This window comes from Lipomyces arxii (assembly GCF_038497795.1).
Source record: "Lipomyces arxii strain Phaff 12-163 unplaced genomic scaffold V1512scaffold_7, whole genome shotgun sequence".
Classification (NCBI taxonomy): domain Eukaryota; kingdom Fungi; phylum Ascomycota; class Lipomycetes; order Lipomycetales; family Lipomycetaceae; genus Lipomyces; species Lipomyces arxii.
Genome location: NW_027117706.1, coordinates 366386 through 384785, shown reverse-complemented (window position 1 = coordinate 384785; position 18400 = coordinate 366386). Strand labels below are relative to the sequence as shown.

The 18400-nt window shown below is 42.8% G+C and overlaps 10 protein-coding genes across 10 annotated transcripts; 5 read left to right on the top strand and 5 right to left on the bottom strand.

The window, feature by feature from the left end:
• Positions 1-1548: 1548 nt before the first annotated feature.
• Positions 1549-4094, top strand: V1512DRAFT_238597 (P-loop containing nucleoside triphosphate hydrolase protein). Its single transcript, XM_066914178.1, has 5 exons — positions 1549-1900; positions 1949-2045; positions 2093-3265; positions 3312-3500; positions 3548-4094. Exons 1-5 carry the CDS (start codon positions 1848-1850, stop codon positions 3887-3889), a joined length of 1854 nt encoding a protein of 617 aa, XP_066771683.1. The 5' UTR covers positions 1549-1847; the 3' UTR covers positions 3890-4094.
• V1512DRAFT_262748 (TLC domain-containing protein) lies at positions 3940-5327 on the bottom strand. Its single transcript, XM_066916359.1, has 5 exons — positions 5300-5327; positions 5194-5249; positions 4554-5044; positions 4221-4508; positions 3940-4174 (listed from the first exon to the last, which is right to left on the bottom strand). The coding sequence occupies exons 3-5, from the start codon at positions 5010-5012 to the stop codon at positions 4052-4054; spliced, it is 870 nt and encodes a 289-aa protein (XP_066771682.1). The 5' UTR covers positions 5013-5044; positions 5194-5249; positions 5300-5327; the 3' UTR covers positions 3940-4051.
• A 263-nt stretch (positions 5328-5590) lies between these two features.
• Positions 5591-7324, bottom strand: V1512DRAFT_225183 (V0 complex, c/d subunit of ATPase). The gene is made up of 6 exons (XM_066913809.1): positions 7126-7324; positions 6988-7067; positions 6747-6838; positions 6035-6693; positions 5784-5987; positions 5591-5736 (listed from the first exon to the last, which is right to left on the bottom strand). The coding sequence occupies exons 2-6, from the start codon at positions 7014-7016 to the stop codon at positions 5686-5688; spliced, it is 1035 nt and encodes a 344-aa protein (XP_066771681.1). The 5' UTR covers positions 7017-7067; positions 7126-7324; the 3' UTR covers positions 5591-5685.
• A 63-nt stretch (positions 7325-7387) lies between these two features.
• On the top strand, positions 7388-8725 carry V1512DRAFT_262740 (oligomeric Golgi complex subunit 8). The gene has a single exon (XM_066916358.1). The coding sequence runs from the start codon at positions 7480-7482 to the stop codon at positions 8656-8658; it is 1179 nt and encodes a 392-aa protein (XP_066771680.1). The 5' UTR covers positions 7388-7479; the 3' UTR covers positions 8659-8725.
• Positions 8665-9802, bottom strand: V1512DRAFT_262739 (mitochondrial 37S ribosomal protein uS15m). The gene has a single exon (XM_066916357.1). The coding sequence runs from the start codon at positions 9623-9625 to the stop codon at positions 8744-8746; it is 882 nt and encodes a 293-aa protein (XP_066771679.1). The 5' UTR covers positions 9626-9802; the 3' UTR covers positions 8665-8743.
• Positions 9803-9827: 25 nt separating this feature from the next.
• V1512DRAFT_262735 (phosphoribosyltransferase-like protein) lies at positions 9828-11712 on the top strand. The gene is made up of 6 exons (XM_066916356.1): positions 9828-10083; positions 10136-10203; positions 10260-10655; positions 10708-10772; positions 10820-11340; positions 11389-11712. Exons 1-6 carry the CDS (start codon positions 9974-9976, stop codon positions 11447-11449), a joined length of 1221 nt encoding a protein of 406 aa, XP_066771678.1. The 5' UTR covers positions 9828-9973; the 3' UTR covers positions 11450-11712.
• Positions 11588-13478, bottom strand: V1512DRAFT_262734 (uncharacterized protein). The gene is made up of 3 exons (XM_066916355.1): positions 13262-13478; positions 13050-13207; positions 11588-13002 (listed from the first exon to the last, which is right to left on the bottom strand). The coding sequence occupies exons 1-3, from the start codon at positions 13366-13368 to the stop codon at positions 11720-11722; spliced, it is 1548 nt and encodes a 515-aa protein (XP_066771677.1). The 5' UTR covers positions 13369-13478; the 3' UTR covers positions 11588-11719.
• Positions 13479-13646: 168 nt separating this feature from the next.
• V1512DRAFT_225170 (amidase signature domain-containing protein) lies at positions 13647-15806 on the top strand. The gene is made up of 9 exons (XM_066913808.1): positions 13647-14023; positions 14069-14194; positions 14240-14317; positions 14366-14437; positions 14480-14561; positions 14607-14663; positions 14710-14801; positions 14845-15159; positions 15211-15806. Exons 1-9 carry the CDS (start codon positions 13754-13756, stop codon positions 15748-15750), a joined length of 1632 nt encoding a protein of 543 aa, XP_066771676.1. The 5' UTR covers positions 13647-13753; the 3' UTR covers positions 15751-15806.
• A 114-nt stretch (positions 15807-15920) lies between these two features.
• On the top strand, positions 15921-17438 carry V1512DRAFT_262730 (WD40-repeat-containing domain protein). The gene is made up of 2 exons (XM_066916354.1): positions 15921-15975; positions 16028-17438. The coding sequence occupies exons 1-2, from the start codon at positions 15973-15975 to the stop codon at positions 17369-17371; spliced, it is 1347 nt and encodes a 448-aa protein (XP_066771675.1). The 5' UTR covers positions 15921-15972; the 3' UTR covers positions 17372-17438.
• On the bottom strand, positions 17398-18204 carry V1512DRAFT_262728 (60S ribosomal protein eL27). The gene is made up of 3 exons (XM_066916353.1): positions 18128-18204; positions 17698-18035; positions 17398-17648 (listed from the first exon to the last, which is right to left on the bottom strand). Exons 1-3 carry the CDS (start codon positions 18159-18161, stop codon positions 17607-17609), a joined length of 414 nt encoding a protein of 137 aa, XP_066771674.1. The 5' UTR covers positions 18162-18204; the 3' UTR covers positions 17398-17606.
• Positions 18205-18400: the final 196 nt, after the last annotated feature.

Below are 18400 nucleotides of genomic sequence, written 5' to 3'. Positions count from 1 at the left end.
TGTTTGACATTTGTGCATGTCGATTTTTTCTAACTTTGAAGATTTATTCTGTGTATACCTTATGTCTACTGCTTCCGTGGGTTCTGTGTATATAATCCGTCTGGCCTGACTGTTTCTGATCCGTAAATCAACTTATCTAGCTAGTCTACTCTGACTGACTATTTCCAAAGCTTTGATATGCTGATTGCCTACCAATATCTTTGTTGTTAATGTTTCTGCTCGTCTCAAACTAAACTCTGTTCTGATCTGTTGCTTGTCCATAGTGTGCACTCACTAGACTATCTTTTGCTTTTCTGTTCTGCTTTTCTGTTCTGCTTTTCTGTTCGGCCTTCGTTCGAGCAGTAATTTACACTGCAATGATGTGGCTGCACTATCTGTCCTGATCTTCGGAGAACCAAGTCTAATTATGTGGACTCACTAGCACTGTCGTCATAGTATACAGCACACTTTAAAAGTCTGTACATATTTAGCTTCAAGTAAAAACCAGATAGCAAGTCACTGATCCGAAACGAAACGATTATGGGATAAGGAAGATGAAACTGCATACAAGAGGCATGTAGTATGCACGTGTGAGCAAGCGAGAGATAAATGACTCGAGTTTAAAAACACGAGACATGCAAAGTATTGGTCAGAAGGCAAAAATTGATTATACATAGTAGCGCTATAATCGTTCAGACAAAACTTGGAGTACTGATGGCTATAATCAGACTTTTGAGGAACAAAAAGTGGCAGCTATTTTGACAGAAGCTATATGTAAAATAAGAAAGACGAGTTGGTAACGCGATGACCTTGGTCAATGGGTTCTGGAGGTTGATTTGCGCAGTACCATTGGTATGGAGATGAACAATGATTGAACTTAATCGATAAGCACGAAAGCTCAGATATCGCATAAGCAAACTGAATAGGTTCTTCATACCAGGCTGTATTATAAAACTGCGCGATGAGGGCTAGTGCATAAATGCGGGAGGATTTGGAGGGCTTTGAATGAAGGCAAATTGCGATATACATTTATTAGCGTGAAACCGTTTACTATTTCGAAACAAAAGCAATGCTTTTAAAGCAAGCCAAAAGCGGCGAGCTGCGCTGTATAGTCTGATAAGCCATAACTACTATTGTGGGCTTTGTTTTGGCGAAATTGGTAAGTACTTCGTTTGTCGTGATAAATGCAGTGTGCTAACCAGCCGCTTTATATTAAAATAATTATACATCAAAGCAGTATAGCCAAACCATAGATAATAGCAGAATTAGTGCACAACTTCAATGTGATAAAGGGGTGCAAATTTGAATATTGTAGAATTATTGACCATGACTAAGCAAAGACAGTTGTTATCACACAACAAAATCAAAAATATAGTTTTACAGTATATATATACTAATGATCATAACTTGTTAGATGCTATGCAATGCATTGAAGCAGCGAAGTGATGTTATCTTGGTCCATCGCGTAAAAGATTGACAAGGCAGTCACTAGCATTCAAGCCTCATTAAATGCGGCTCTGTCAAAGTCTTGGCTATAGCACAATGCTTGCTTATATGTTTATGGCACAACGTATTAGGAGTGTAGGCTTAGCATGTGAATAACTAAAGGAAATCCACTTGATTTTATTGCTTTACTCGCATTACCAAATTTCAAATCACTAACGAATTTTTTTTACTTTGGCTAATCATACAGTGTATTTACAATCGAGAGTAAAACGTTAGCAGTTAACCTAGGCAATTTAAAGCTGAAGAACACAGTGTAAAGTATATCATATCACGTGACGCGTTGGGAGAATTATTTCAGAGAATTTTTTGGAAGTTGAGCTTCATATTTTAGTTTAAAAAACCGTACTATTGCGGATCCCATAATGTCTTCTACTCGAGATTGGAGTAGTTTGGCCCCAATTCTGACTCCATGGATGTAAGAATAGAATTTAACTCTTTGAAGATCAATATTAATGAACAACAGCTTGGACGCAGTCAAGTCAATGGGATATACCAAAATGACGCCAGTGCAAGCCTCTACAGTTCCTTTATTTTGCAACAACAAAGATGTGGTAGTTGAAGTTAGGATCACAGTCGATATCACATTTACTTTACTGACGATAATCAGGCTGTCACAGGGTCGGGAAAGACAATTGCATTTTTAATCCCAATTATAGAACTAGTTCTTCGAGCAGGCGACGCTGCAGAAGGACACATTGGTGGGATTGTGGTGGCCCCGACGCGAGAGCTTGCGTCTCAGATTCACGAGGTATTAAGTTCACTGCTTGTCTTTCAAGGACCTTTAAGCGACCATGACGGCGGTGACTCGGAAGCTGCCCGTCCAAATCGTCCAATCCTAAAGTCGCAGCTGCTTATTGGCGGATCATCGACTGTTGCAACGGACGTGCAGACATATTTAATGAACAGGCCGCAGTTAGTCGTGGCCACTCCAGGGAGATTGCTGGATTTTTTAGGTGCAAAGCAGATACATTCTACGGGGTTAGAAGTTTTGGTACTAGACGAGGCGGACAGATTGCTTGAGCTTGGGTTTGACAAGACATTGAATGGTATTTTGATGGCGTTGCCAAAGCAGCGACGCACTGGCCTGTTTTCGGCGACTGTCACTGACGCAGTCGGGGAATTGATTCGAGCTGGATTGAGAAATCCGGTCAAAGTGATTGTTAAAGTTGGAAGCGGAGATCATGAGCGAAGGATACCAATTACTCTATCGACACGATATTCTGTTCTATCAGCGGATGATAAACTGCCGGCATTGATCGACTATTTGCATAGACTCAAATATAAAAAAGCAATTGTGTATTTTTCAACGTGCGCGTCGGTGGTTTATTTTTATTCACTTTTATCGTCTTTGCGATACAAGTTGAAAATCAGTTTACCAACAGATTTACAGCTGTTTTCGTTACACGGAAAGCTGCCTCAAGGTCCTCGGTCTAAGACACTGAACAATTTTGCAAAAACAATGAGTCGATCTGTGTTGCTTACGACTGATGTGGCAGCACGCGGTTTAGATATTCCCGAAGTTGATGTGGTTATCCAGTTTGATCCACCTTATGAGCCAAGTATGTTTCTCCATAGAGCCGGTCGTGCTGCAAGAGCCGGTCGTACAGGCGAGGCGTATGTGTTTTTGGCGCCTGGACGCGAGGAGGGATATGTTGACTTGATGGACGTGAAAAAGGTCGGGATGTCAATGGCTGCTCCTACCAAGCTGGATGATTTGAAAGCTCATTTTTATAAGTTGACTTGGAAGTGGATGCTCGAAGAACGAGAGAGGCATGATATGGTAAGTCGCTCAAGAGCCTGTGGTAAGATGCAACTGACAGAATCAGGCTGTGAAAGCGTATGTCAGTCATATCCGGTTTTACACTAAGCATACAATGTCTTCTATTTTCAACATCAAGGAATTTGATTTTGTTGGATTTGGACGTGCATACAACTTGTTTCGCTTGCCATCTATGCCGGAGTTGAAAGCATTGCCGAATGTACCCGATGGAGGATGGCTGGACACTGCAGTGGATGTAGGTATTGTGATTTGAACGATAGTATAAGTACTGATTTGATCTAGATGGACAAGTACAGTTATAAAGACTCTAAGAGAGAGATGGCGAGGGTCGAAGACTTGTCGATCAAAGCGGCAAAAGCAGCTGCCAAAGCCACTAAGCCGGAGCAACCTGCGGAAATTAAGTCTAACACTGCATGGTCCGCGCAATCAGAGCGCCGAGAGCGCCGAGATTTGCGACGAGAGAAAAAGGTGCTGGGCAAGCAATCGAAGCAGGCGGACAACCGTCTGGAGAAGGCAGACGACAACTCGAGCGATAGTGACGCGTTGGAAGCTGATTGGAAAGATATGGTGTCTGAACGCAAAAAAAGGCAGAAGGCTGAGGTGGAGTTAGCATTTGATTTGTAGACAACAAGCATACAAGGGAGGCGTTTGACGGATTACGAAAAGTTCAAAGGTGCATGTACAATTTGATATCTATTTAGCATTTGCATTCTATACAGTACTACAGTACTACAGTACTAGATATCATGGGCGTGTAGACCCGGGCCATGTCGTGAATTTGTAGGTCTATTCCATTTTATGACCTTTGTCCTCCTCCTCGTTCAGCAGATCTTGTTTGACAGGCTCGATCTTCTTGTCGGCCTTTACCCGGCGCTTGACGGCTTCAATCATCTTTGAAAACCAGAATACCTTCATAAAGGTCAGTCATTATCCCAAAGCTATAACTAGTACTTACATTGAGGCAGTTCAGCGAGAAGTTGGACGTGAGGACGACTAACGGCAGCCATAATGGCATTTTGTCGAGAACAGCCCACATGTCCGTGGCCAATCTTACAACATTGTAGAAGCCCCAGACGATACGGCACAAGAAAAAGGTAACGAGAAGTAAAATACCGTTTATGAACTGAACTTGAGCGGGGATAGTGTTTGCAGGCATATGGCCAGCAAACCAGTGTACGTTTAAAAACGGTGTGGAAAGCTCAAAGTAGAGGAACACTGGTCCGTAATACATCAGATATGGTCTCTGGGTCGACGTCAGCGAAGTCTAAACGGGTAGGTGTTGGCTTACAAAGCTGATAGTGAACACAATGAGTGAAGCAATGCCATGAACAGCGAAGCCAGCTCCAAACAGATTTATGTATTTGACACTAATATACGTGTCCCAAGCGAAATATCCGACAGCAAATGCATATACAAGTCCAGCGTATGGTGAGTATGCAAATATGTGGTCGTCCTGAAGCTCTGGATCCCAGAATGCAGGAAGGGCCAGTGCGAGAATCAACAAGCATTGAACGTGTGAGACGACGTGGATGTCAAAGTTCAATTTTGTTCTGTCGTTTAACGTTCTGTATGCTGCAATATACTTGCAGAAGTATGGACTTATGACGAAAATGCCTTGATAGAGAGCAAACGCAAGAATGACCTCGTGAAAATGGCGAGCGAGAGCTGGTAGATGTACGTATGTGCAAACTGCTTCCAAGAATTCAGCGACAGGCTGCGGATATTCAATTGCTAACGGATCGATCATGATGTATTTGATTGTTTGTATAGAATAAAGCCCTGTACCTTCAAGTTAGTCTTTGACACACAATTGAGCCATACTAGCTTTGATAATTTGAGCGAATGGCTTATTTATCAATTGTTGTATTTAGAGTGAATACACGTCGGTCTGTACATATTTTCGCTAAAAGAGAGATGTGGTTACTTACGAATCCGGGAATTATAACAATTGATTGTTCCAACGTTTAACAATGCAATTGCACACCTTAGTAAGTAGTTAGTGGTGAATTATGACGAATAATGGTTGACCCAGACAAAATTGTTGATTGACTTCCGAGATTGGCGAGGCTCAAACGTAAAGTGTTCTCTGCCATATATATATATATTTGCCCGAACATACCTTTAAGGTTCATTTAAGGTTTATTTAATAGTACTCATACTAAACCTTTCCTCTCATTGCCAGCAAAAATTGTCAATTTTATCACGGCTGTGTAGTGTTCTATGTAGTTGAGTAGTTACATTATAAATTTCCTCGACTTAATCGTTTTAGAGCGGACTCTTCACTGTCTACTGTCAGATATACGGTCTAATATGACGTTTAGATGTTTGTGTAACCCCTAAAAGATGTCTATATTAAGTAAAAGCACATAAGTTAACGAATAGATACAACAAATTTTTTTGTCCTTCACGTTTTCTCCTACTTAAAAAACGGCAATGTAGTTTTGAATTCTCTCTTTCTGGTTCTGGGCAATCTAGTTCTTGTTAGATATATTAGACATATTTTAGATAGTAAACTTACACATTCAGCAATCCAGGTAATGTTTCGAATCTCCTGCTCCTTAGCCTTAACCCACGCCCAGATAGCACTGTAAGTGAACTGCTGGGTAAATGCGTTCCGGCATAGCTCCATCTCACGAAGGTAGAAATGATCTTCCAATGACTTGTTGTTGGCAGTATCGAAGAAACCCTTGTAGTCACCAACTGACTCGACAGTGATGCGAACCTAATGATTAGTGGCTGCTACATTAAATTTTAAAAGTCTGAAATTACCTGTTCGATATCGTCAGCGCTTGCAAGAGCTTCAGTTCCAGCAGGATACAGCTTTCCAAACTTCGGTGATAGTTGTAGACGCTCTTCTCGGGAAATTTCAGTGCCAAATGAATTAAGACTGATGTTAATGACACGACGGTCGGCCTCGAACTCAAGAAGCTCGGACATGATGACATTGGAAGGTGTAGGCAAGTTCTTGCAGAACGCATAAAAGTCTTCGAGGTAAGCTCTGTAAAGAGTGTTACGGATGATTTCAATGTTCATATCATCGAGATCAGCAGCAGAGAGACAGTCCTTGAAGTATGGCGCCAAAGGAGTATCGATGAGGACAGTGTTGTAAAGCTCTTCGACATTGGTGGCAACGCAAAGAGCGGGAAGTGACTCAAACCATCCAATAGGGTTGCATCGTCCCAAAAGCTCGTGGGTGTCACGTTCGTGTAAAGTGCCGGTGATTAATAAAGCAACATTGTCAATCATGTAGGCGTACGTAATGTAGTCCATGAATTTACTGAGAGGCTCGACAGCCTGCTGGCGAATGTAGCGAAATTCGTCTATCAGTTTTTGGGTTGCTTTCTCTGCGATGATTGAGGTTGACAGAGTTCCAGGGACATTGGCGAGGAAGTTACCGTAGTCAGTAGCTGAGAGCTGAAGCTTCAAATCTTTCAAGCAAAAAGTCAGTACGTATTCATCACTCTCGAGCGACTCTTCGTACCTTCCAAAGTATCGCACTGAGTCAAATTGGTATATGCAGCGTTTGTAAGAAGAGCAGAGCGATATCCACGGACTATACCTTCGATATAGCCGCTATAAAAATGTTAGTCGCAGTTCTTAAAGATATGCTTAGAAAATGGCGAGCGTTTGTTGCTTAATGCCACACTCGCCTGCCTAGTCAATTCCAATTCTTTAAAAAGAAGGGCAATTGAAGTAGCAGCATCAATTAAAAATTAACTTACTTGTTTCCATTAAAGAACATGCCATCCATATTGAAGTTGATAAGATAATAGGCAAATTTAAAAAACTTTAATTAATATGCCTGAGAAGAGAATTATCAGCTGATGTTTAGCAAAGCGGGTAATTGAGCAATGACTGACAAGTAATAAGCTATCCAGTACTTTAATTATTGAGGCAACTGAGATATAATCTTGCTTCGACGTAAAAGAAGAGGTGCTTTAAGATTGAAAGAGCGAGGAGTTGAGGAGGAGATTGAAGTTAAGCGGACGAGTCGAGTGCACGTTTTGTCGATTTGAAATTTGTCGGCCTCGAGCACAATTTAGATAGATAAACCTGTTCGATTATCTCCGGTAGGGTAAGTGTTATTAGCTGTTTGTAACGCTGTACTTATGATATATATGCATAAGCAGCTGTGCATTTTATATTGACCCCTGAATATTGTACATATTCATGCCGTCGTCTCCAGCATTTTGAACTGCAATTGAACAGTAGAAATGGATCCTTTGTTGGACATTCTTGCTCCCCATCTTCCTCAAGATGTGATGGGAAACGTTAAGACTAGTTATAACTCAAATCATGAGATGCTGTCAAATTATTTGCAACATATCAGAAGTCTTTCGGTCGCATCAATTCCAGCTGAAGCGTCTCATCTTACAACATCACTTCAGTCTATCGACAAGTCACTTACAAATCTTGCAATTACATCTAGACCGCACTTGATTTCAACTTCAGCAACGCTACAATCTTTTACAGACGGATTTGAGTCTTTGTCTGCGTCGGTGCCTACGTTGACTCAGGTATTGCCTGAACTCGAATCGAATGTAGCTGAGTTCAATCCCGTCAATGACCGGCAAGCTTCTGCGACATTACTGTCAAACATTGATAAGATACTGGACATTCTTGAATTACCGTCATTGCTTTTGACCTGTGTACGAAATGGTTACTACGCTGAAGCTCTTGATCTTGTCGGGCACGTTCGCAGATTAGGTATTCGCTATAAGAATGTCAAGATTATAGATATGATCCAAGCAGAAGTCAATGACGCATTAGTAGAGATGACTTCAGTGTTATTGCGGCTGCTTCGAGAAAACGTTCAGCTCCCGACTGCCATCAAGGTCATTTCATATCTACGACGGCTGCAGCCATTCCAGTCCTCGCCTAACGCCACACTTGAACTTCAACACATTTATCTGCTCTCACGTTCAATGCATTTAAAGGCTCAATTAGTTTCACTTAGCCCGCTCAAATCTATTCCAGAAAAATATTTAAAGCGATACGTCGAGTTTTTTAGGGAGTATGTCTTCGCTGCAATCGTCGGGTTCCGATCCATTTTTCCAAAGACTGTGGTCACAGATGAAAGTGACAAGTCTAAAGTGTATACTGTCGACGCTGGTGAGCAGTTACTGTCTTCGTTTATATACCAAGCAACTTCAGATTTGAAAACAACGGTGGACGAGATAATACCATTGATTCCTGACAAGACAAGTGATGCATCGCTATATCTCCAAGTCATCTACTCGTCTCAATCGTTGGCAAGAGTTGGCGGTGAATTCTGGAGTGTGATGGCCGATTCGAACGAGTTGAAACAGATCTTGGCGACTGGAGAGCAGAATCACTGGGTAGCTGCATTGGAAAAGCAAAGGGATCTTGCAAAAAAGTTAAAGTCTTATTAATGCATAGCTGATTTGGTGTTTGGTATATTAGGATTTAGAGAATAATGCAACTTATTTGTAACAACCAGTCATATTTTTAAATTATTTACAGGAGCAGTTTGCTGTTGTATCGGAATTCCGAAGTGACCGACTCGTTTGTCAATCCCAACTTCTGCAGACAGACGTTATATCTCGTCAAGCTCAAGTTGCGCAAGTATTTCAGCATGGAGTTGCGTTGCTGGACCTTCATCGTGATTTCTCTCTTCGTGTAAGCATCGTGTGGATTGTATCGTAAATGTTCGGCCATGGCCAAAATGTGCACGGTCTGGATCGCGGCTTGGGATTCAGCGGATCCAGTGTCGAGCGCGTGCGACCCGAAATGCTTGATGGCCATCTGGACCAAAAATGATCGCTCCTGCGTAGCACTGCCATGGTTGAGCGCAAGAATCCGCTTGACAGCTTCGGTTTTAAGCCTCTCTGCCTTGACTGTAGGTGGAGGTGTAGCAGAATCACCATATATGGCTGGCGATGCTCTGACTATTAACGCAGTACCAAGTCCCCTAGTTATATGTTGCAACTCCTTCTGCTCAATTCCAAACCCAAGAGTGTCTTTGCCAATTGTGGGAAACAACTCTTCTGCCGGATCCTTCGTGAGAGCCTTTTCATCTTCCGTCCGTAATGTCTTCAGAATGTGCTTCACAATTGGCGAATAAGTTCCAAAGATCGGGTTGACAGTAGGCAATGGTGCGGTCTTGAGATACGACTTTGTTTCGACATACGGTTTCCGCGCAGCTTTGATCTTTGACTTTTCGGATTGTGTTAACCGCTTCTTTCCTCTGACTATTTGAAGCGAAGCTGGAAAATGGAAATGCTCACCAACTTGCGGTCGAGCGCCGATGTGACCGACAGCCCACTGACACGCAGAAAAGACAGATTTAGAGTCAATTGACCGATGCGTTATGCTCGAGATGCAATTTGGTAGTGCCATCACCTATTGGTTGAGAATAAGAATTGCCTTGTTCTCGAATTTTAAACTGCCAAGTGTAAGTTTTTTTTGTCCACACAAGACCCTTACTATTTAATTAGTACACAATACCCTTAATAACGTATGTATCGCACAACCGTGACAACACACGTGCTTGAGCAAATAGGCCCCGGGGAAATCTAATCTTTCTTGAGTCAAAGAAAAAGAGACTGTGAAATTTTATTGTGCAAACAGACCACTCTTATATTCGGACTATGACCACAGTCTCCACGCTGCATTTTTTCTATTAAAGATATCAAGAAAGGGAGCATTTCTTTTTTTTTTTTTCATTGTGTGAAAAAAGGCACTGAAATGGTTCGAAATTTGGTCATTTTTGGTGGATCATCTCACCCAGAACTGGTCGAGAGGATTTGCACTATTTTGGGTATTCAACAAGGCGGTTTGCAAACTACAAAATTTAGGTGAGTATATCTGTTGTTTTGTTATGTGTTATTTGTTAACGGTGACTGGTAGTAATGGAGAGACCTCTGTGTCGATCAAGGACTCTGTACGTGAGAAAGACGTGTACGTCATTCAGTCAGGTAATTTATATAATGGGATATCATTGGTTTATGAGCATAATTTGACATTACCTTAGGCTGTGGACATGTAAATGATACTTTTATGGAACTGCTCATTACAATCTCGGCTTGCAAGACCGCATCTGCTCGATGTGTGACTGCAGTAATGCCACTGTTCCCTTACAGTCGGCAGCCCGATATACCATACAACAAGCACGGCGCACCGTTGGCGAAGAACGCGAGTATCTCCTCCAAGTCGGAGGCTACTTATACGTTTGAAAGTGTTCCTCCGTCTCCAAGAGCACAGCACGGCACACAGGGGCTGTTGCCTGTAAACGGCTCAAATTCATCTCGAGGGTACTTCTCCCTAGATCGGGAGTTTGACCGAAAATTAAAAGTCAAGGATCAAAACTGGCTGCCGGAAGGTACAGGAGAAATTAACACTGGCTATAAAGAATGGGTCGCTCAATCTGGTGAGCTTTGGTATGAAAGAAGGCTTGGGCAATTTGTTAACTTTGATGTTAGGTACTCTAGTTGCTGATCTACTCACATGCGCTGGAGCTGATCACATTATCACCATGGATCTTCACGTATGAATTGCATTAATACTTAATCGAGTTACACTAATTTTAGAAAGGACCCGCAATTTCAAGGTTTCTTCGATATCCCAGTGGATAATCTATACGGCCGACCTATTTTACAACACTACATCACGTCTTCGATTCCCAATTATCAGGAAGCAGTGGTTGTGTCACCAGACGCTGGTGGTGCTAAGCGTGCGACTGCAATTGCAGACGCCTTGAAGATGGACTTTGCCCTTATTCACAAGGAGCGTCGGCCGCGTTTCTCAGACGGTAAAGGTAACGCTACCATGATGCTTGTGGGAGACGTCGCGAACAGGGTTGCGCTTTTAATTGACGATTTGGTTGACACGTCAAACACAATCACCAGAGCAGCCAAGCTGTTAAAAGATCGAGGCGCAACAAAAGTATTTGCGATCATTACACACGGAATTTTCTCTGGAGACGCGATCGCCAGAATCCAAGCATCTGCTTTGGACAAGGTTATTACTACTAACTCCGCTCCTCAGATTGAGCACAAGCTGGCACTAGGCGATAAGCTTGAAATTCTGGATGTCAGCAAGATTTTTGCCGAAGCGTGAGTTTGAATCAGAGATTTTATTTCGATTGACTAACTTGTTTACAGAATCCGACGTATTCACAACGGCGAATCAGTGTCTATGCTGTTTGATCACGGTGGTCCTTAAGCTAATACGAGAAACGATTAAAAAAAATAACCGACGATAATTTTTGTGCATTTTTAGGGAGTCAACACAAACGGAAGGAACTTAATGCTAAGAGATCACTTCTATTCAGGTTTTCTAGTCTGTAAATATAACTGGTACTTTTATAATTCAAATCAAAAAACTTTATTGCCCGTCGCAAAACACAAAACATGAAATAGCAAATAAAACAAAACTGCAAAACGAAAGAAAGGAATCGAACTATAACTACAAAATGTACAATATTACCCAATTTTACTCTTCCGAATCATGCTTATGCTTATGTTTTTTGTGCTTCTTTTCCTTCTTTTCCTTCTTTTCCTTCTTTTCCTTCTTCTCCTTCTTCTCCTTCTTCTCCTTCTTTTCTTCTTTCTTCTCCTTAACTGGCTCACCAGAAATAATCTCCTCGATAAGCTTGGCCGGTGCAGGTGTAGGCTCTTCGTCCTCATCTTCAGACTCTTCGTCCTCCTCCAATTTTCGCTTGCCGTTCTTCTTGGCAACACCATTGCTGACGGTGTCGGCGTCAAAGTTATAAGCACGCTGAGTCGCAAACTCGAACTTGGGCTGCTGTCGGGTGTTAACTGGTGTCTTGAGCTGTGTGAGTTCGCGGCCTTCTAAGCCCTTCAGCCGGCTCTCGACCCGGATTCTGCCGTCGATTCCAATCGTGGCGACGTCTTCACGGTCTTCGGCCAGAGCATCGTAGCGGATACTGACTGCGGCCTTGGCGGCAAGCATACGTGCGATCTTTCCCTTGTTCTTACCCGTAGCTTGTCCAATCAAAGAAGCGTGATAGATAATACCGTATTTGGGAGTGTCGTGCTTGGTCTTCAAAGCACGGAAAAGAGCCTTTTCGGCACCGAGAATCTGGACAGTGGAGGCAGGTGCTTTAGCAAGCGATATTAAGCTGCCGGCGTGTGCGATCAATCTGGCTCCAACAAGTTCACCGACAAGGGCAGTAAGATTTGGCGCAATTGCAGCCATTCGGGAGTTGAGATAGTGTGACAACTGCTCACGGTATTCTGAGAATTCGATGACTTGGTCGGCCAAAGCCTTAATGTTCTCAAGATCAAACTGCGTAATCTCAGTTCCCATAGACACTTCAGCAGCACCCTTCAAGGCTTGTTCAATCTCCTCGGGAAGTATAGACGAAAAATCAGTCTCAGCGGCTTTGGACCGGAAACCCATAAGCTTAATGACTCGGGCGTAAGCAATATTGTCTTGAATAATCTTGGCCATTTCGGGAAAATGCCACCCATACCATTCCTTGACCCGCATGGCATATGTGTTGAGTTCCTTGTCGAGATCATCAAGCAAACTGATGGCCTGGACAATCATGATATCAACCTTATCAGCAGAAAATTTGAGTTTGTGACGGCCAAGTGAATGTGCAAGACCTAGTGACATGACAGACAAGTCTTTTTCTTGTAAACCAGGCAAAAGCGAAGGGAGATTTTCACGAACAGCACGGAAAATGTCTTGAGTGGAAGCATCTGAAACAACTTTAAATGAAAGATCTGGCAGACTGTTGATAGCGTTGCCTATATTGTCATTAGTTAATTCACAACAGCTTTCAAGGACTCCATACCAAGTTTAGTATCAGCCACGACCAATTTCGTCTTCTTTTCATTGTTGTCACTGAGCATATTCAACAACTTTGAAGAGACCTTTCCTTCAATGACAGCGTTAACCTCATCAAGAGCGCTTGCAGCTGATTCAAACTTGGAAAACGCCTTGACCTTAAGTCTATCATATAATCAATACTAGTCCTCACAGCACCATAGAACAAAAGACACATACGCAGATAAAACTGCCTCTGGAGTCAATGAATCCACAGAGTCAAAAAGCTTTTTATCTTTAGTCTTCAACAAGGCATAGCCTGCTGCAGTTTCGGTCAGGATCAGCATTATGGGCTTATTCCTTTTCGTATTTTGAGTAAGTTGTTCAAGAGAAATTCAAACTAAAAATCAGTTCAAACTTTGGAATGAAAGTCTCCAAAATTTTTTTAACGTTTTCTCGACTCGAAGAAAAAACCCAAAAAGTCAAAGCGGCTTCTTTGAGAGACGAAACATTTGGGAGATCAGAGCGATACATAAACGTTATGACGGTTAAAGCACTTTAGGGTATTAACCCTATTCACATCCACTCGGATATTGATTGTACTCTCGTTCTGGTGTTGGGTCTCGTCCATTGTCAAGTTCCAACTTCACCTCCAATTTGTTTTTTTTTTGGCTTTAAATCCCTGTCAGACAATTTTGCTGAATCGTATTTACTTAATTGACTTACTACAATATGGTTGCTCTTTGGGAAGAAAAGGCCGCTGCGAAGCGTGCTCAGTTAGCTGCTAGTATTCCAAAGGAATACATGGTCCCCGAAGATCAACTTCCTCCGGCTGACCGTCTGGACGTATCGAATGTCCCAAAAGAACTGTTGCCAGCGGACGTTATTGAAATTACTGAATTGACTGGTACTGAACTCGTTGCTGCAATGGCTGCTGGCAAGTTGACCTCGGTCGCTGTTACCACTGCTTTTATCAAGCGTGCTGTTCTGGCTCATCAGTTGGTACGCAACAGAATATCAAACGGAACAACACTGACTTTTTATTAGTTAAACATTTTTACTGAATTCTTCCCTCAAGTGGCTCTCAAGCGGGCTGCTGAATTGGATGAATACTACAAGTCGTCTGGCGGCAAGACTGTCGGTCCGCTCCATGGATTACCCGTCTCATTAAAGGTGGGTTAGTAAACAGTTCTCTGGTCTGTATATTGACAGATGTAGGATCAATTCCGTGTCAAGGGCGTCGAGGCATGCATGGGCTACGTTGCCTGGATTGGTGAGCCTGATAAGGAGAATTCAGTAGGCATTGCTACTTCAGTTAAGCTACTCTTTTTTAACCTTGTTTAGACTATTGTCGATCTTCTTCTTAAGGCAGGTGCCGTTTTTTTTGTAAAGACAAATATCCCAACTAGTTTGATGGTACGTTCATTAAGACATAATTATACATCTCTAATCATTTAGGCCGCCGAGACCCGAAACTGTGTTTTTGGACAGACCGTCAACGCCTACAACCGTACTTTGGCTCCCGGCGGTAGCTCTGGCGGTAAGTAACTCTAAAATGTAAAAAAAAACCTACTAATTTATATAGGTGAGGGTGCTATTCTTTCAATGAAGGGTGCCCCTATCGGTATCGGCACTGATATTGGTATGCAAAATGACACCTGAACCATACAACTCTCTAACACGAATAGGTGGCTCAATCCGAATCCCATCTTCTTTCAGCGGTGTCTACGGTATCAGGCCCTCGCACGAGCGGTTCCCATACCTCAAGGTCGCCAACAGCGTAAGTCATTGGTGCCTAAAGACTTCGTTAATAACAATTTTAGTTGGAATACAGTGAGACTGTTGTATCGGTCGATGGTCCTTTAGCTGTTTCGCTCGACGATCTTACCCTTTTTTCCAAAGCCCTGGTAGCTCAGGAGCCATGGAAACATGATCCTCGCTGCATTGCTTTGCCGTTCAGAGAATACGAAGTTCCTAAGCGTCCATTGGTTTTCGCTATTGAGGCTAACGATGGTGTTGTCACTCCGCACCCCCCTGTTTTACGAGCAGTCAAGATGGTTACTGAAGCTCTGAAGAAGGCCGGTCATGAAGTTTTTGAATTCAAGTCATATAAGCCAGCTGAAGGTGTCGAGATTCTGGTATGTGCCGTTCCTACTACAATTGCGTGTCTTGGTTAACTGCTACTTTAGGTTCGTGCTTGGACTGTTGATGGAGGTGCAAATATTCAAGGTGACTTGGACGCATCTGGCGAGCCAGGTATTCCTGATATAATGCCTTTTGTCAAGGGACACAAGGCATTAACCATCCCCGAGCTCTTCAAGTTTAACAAAGACAAGCTCGAGTACAAAACTGCATTCTTGGAGTACATGAACAATACCCTTTCTCCCAGCGGCAAGCCAGTCGATGCTTGGATCCGACCTGTTGGTGTTTCTGCTTCAGTTCCCGCTGGTCAGCTCAAGCTCCGATATCTCGGCTACACTGGATTACTAAATTTGCTTGATTATACTTGTGTCGCCATTCCTGTCACGAAGGCCGACCCTGCCATCGATGTTGCCGCTCCTGCACCTGGTACAGGTGAGTGGGCAGAGGTTGAGAAGCTTTCGTGGGAAGACTATGTTCCTGAGGATTTCAAGAACGGCCCCGTTGGTGTCCAAATTGTTGGTGGACGATTGGAAGAGGAGCGTATGCTTGCTGTTGCTGGTGTTGTTGAGTCTGCCCTCAAGGCGTAAATTTTGTTAAAATAACAATGTAAGTCGTACAGCAATAGTTAAAATTGGCAGTATAATAGTAAGTAGATTGTATTCTGTTTTTTTTGAGCAGCAAATCAGTGTAACCCTAACCCGATGGATAACTCCCAGTTCAACGAATGACTAGACAAAATAAATTTCTCTAAAATCTCATCTTTCAGCAAATTGGTGACCACGACAGTACTTTCTAAATTAATCTTCAAAATGGTTGGCTAGTTATTTTGCTGAGTTTAATGTTTTTGAAACTGATATTTGGTAGAAAGTGAAAACGTTAAGCAGGTCTTCGGACGTCTACTTACCATCGCGAAACAGCGAAGTTTCGCGGCTACCCAGAAATTTGAACCCAGAGTTGCATCCATTTGAGCGGGCGAGAGAGTATACACGGGCACTAAATGCGACTAAGCTAGAACGAGTGTTCGCGGCGCCATTTGTGGGTCAGCTGGGGAATGGCCACAGAGATGGTGTGTACTGTTTGGCGAAGAACATACGGCGACTGAATGCTGCTGCGAGCGGCAGTGGTGACGGCGTTATTAAGTACTGGGATTTAACGACACGTGAAGAGACTGCTTCGTTTATTGCACATCAAGGAATCGTGAAAGGTCTTGCTGTCAATCTGGATGGAAATCTGCTGTCGTGCGGATCAGATAATAATGTCAAGCTGTGGGATGTCACTAACAGTGCGGTCACTACACCCATCAAGACATTTTTGGGTGCGACTGGGTTCACGGCTATTGATCATCATAGATCAAATCCGGTGTTTGTGACGTCGTCCAACACGGTTGAGCTTTGGGACGAGAACCGGTCGAAGCCAACTGCAGATCTGTCGTGGGGTGCGGACAACGTTAACGCAGTGAAGTTTAATCAGACTGAGCAGTCTATCATTGCGTCTGCTGGAAGTGACCGGTCGATTGTTATCCATGACATAAGATCCGGCGCGCCTGTTCAGAAACTTGTCACGTTAATGCGAACTAATGCAATCAGCTGGAATCCTATAGAGGCGTTCAACTTTGCTGCTGCCAATGAAGACCAAAATGTCTATTTATATGACATGCGAAAACTTACAAGAGCGTTGAATGTTTACAAGGACCACGTGTCAGCCGTCATGGATGTTGACTTCTCTCCGACCGGACAAGAACTTGTGACGGGGTCATATGATAAGACTATTCGGTTATACAAAGTGAAAGAAGGCCATTCGCGAGATATCTATCACACTAAACGAATGCAGCGGCTGTTTTGCGTGAGGTTCACGATGGACTCAAAGTATATTCTTTCAGGCTCAGACGAGGGCAATATTAGAGTTTGGAGAGCAGACGCGTCGTCTCGCTCAAGCGTTAAATCGGCTCGTGAACGGGCTAAGCTTGAGTACGACAATGCGTTGAAAGAACGTTATAAAGACATGCCCGAGATTCGGAGAATTAGCCGACATCGACATGTTCCTGGCTACATCAAGACGGCAGAAGGCATCAAGAAAACACAACTTGCTAGCATCAAAAACAAAGAAGAAAACATGCGTAAGCGCAGCAAGAAAGGATCGATGCCATATGCAAAGGAACGCGAAAAGCATATCATTGGTGTTGCTTTCAAGGACACTCCGAAAAGTTGAAAATTTGGCTTACGAGGTTACGGCGCTTGTATATAATCTTTACTGTTTAATATAAATCAGAATGACCATCAACTGAAAGTTTGTAATCGCTTTGTCCCTCTCTTCAAGACAAACTGTAAATTTCACGGAAAACTCATCAGTGAATGTAATTAAGTTAAAAGCTTTATTGCTTCATAGATACAAATCATATATCACAAGACAACCTTCCCAATTTTTGTAGATTTTGAACAAACGCTTAAAAGCGAAGCTTAGTGAAGAACCACTTGTTTCGTCCAGTCTATACGGTTAGTGCTTCAGATTCAAAGCGCAAACAATATTTCACACACCTGATATCTCTCCTCAAAAGCCTTTTTGATGGCCTTCTTGGCATCCTCTCTCTGAGAAGGTTCCTTGAATGTATCGTTGGAAACAACGTTCTTGAGCGACTCAAGGTCGAGGGTGTATCTGGTGGGCATAAGGTGGTTGTAGTTGATGACCTTGATGAATGGCTTTATCTTTGATCGCTTAGCAACCTTCTTGGATCCCATTCCCTTGGTGACCTTCAATGGGTAGCGCTCAACACCAGCAACAAGAGCGTGCCCGAATGGGTGACTCTTGGTTCCATCTTCCTGTGACTTAACAATGACAACCTTCTTTCCGGCGTATCGGCCGTTGACGACGATGGCTATAAAATGAGTGTAAGCAGTCCGTTCAAATTGAATAATAATAATAAAAAGAAACTTGATTTCTTTAATTTAACATGAAATAAGTGCATACCAACTTTGCCTTGCTTCAAAAACTTGGAACCCATTGTTTTTTAAAAACGAACTTTCAACTGAATGAATTTCACGAACTCGGCTAGGCGTTTCAATGTCGCGATGTTGTGGGCCACAATCACAGTTCTTGTAGGGCTGTGACCTAAGCATTTGTTTGGCGTGACTGTTTTCTTTCAGCTCTAGCCATGCTTCACCTAGCCCTATTAATTGCTGTTGCCTAGACAACCATCTGCGGCAAGCTGTAAACATTTAATGCGGCTCAATGTCCACATAT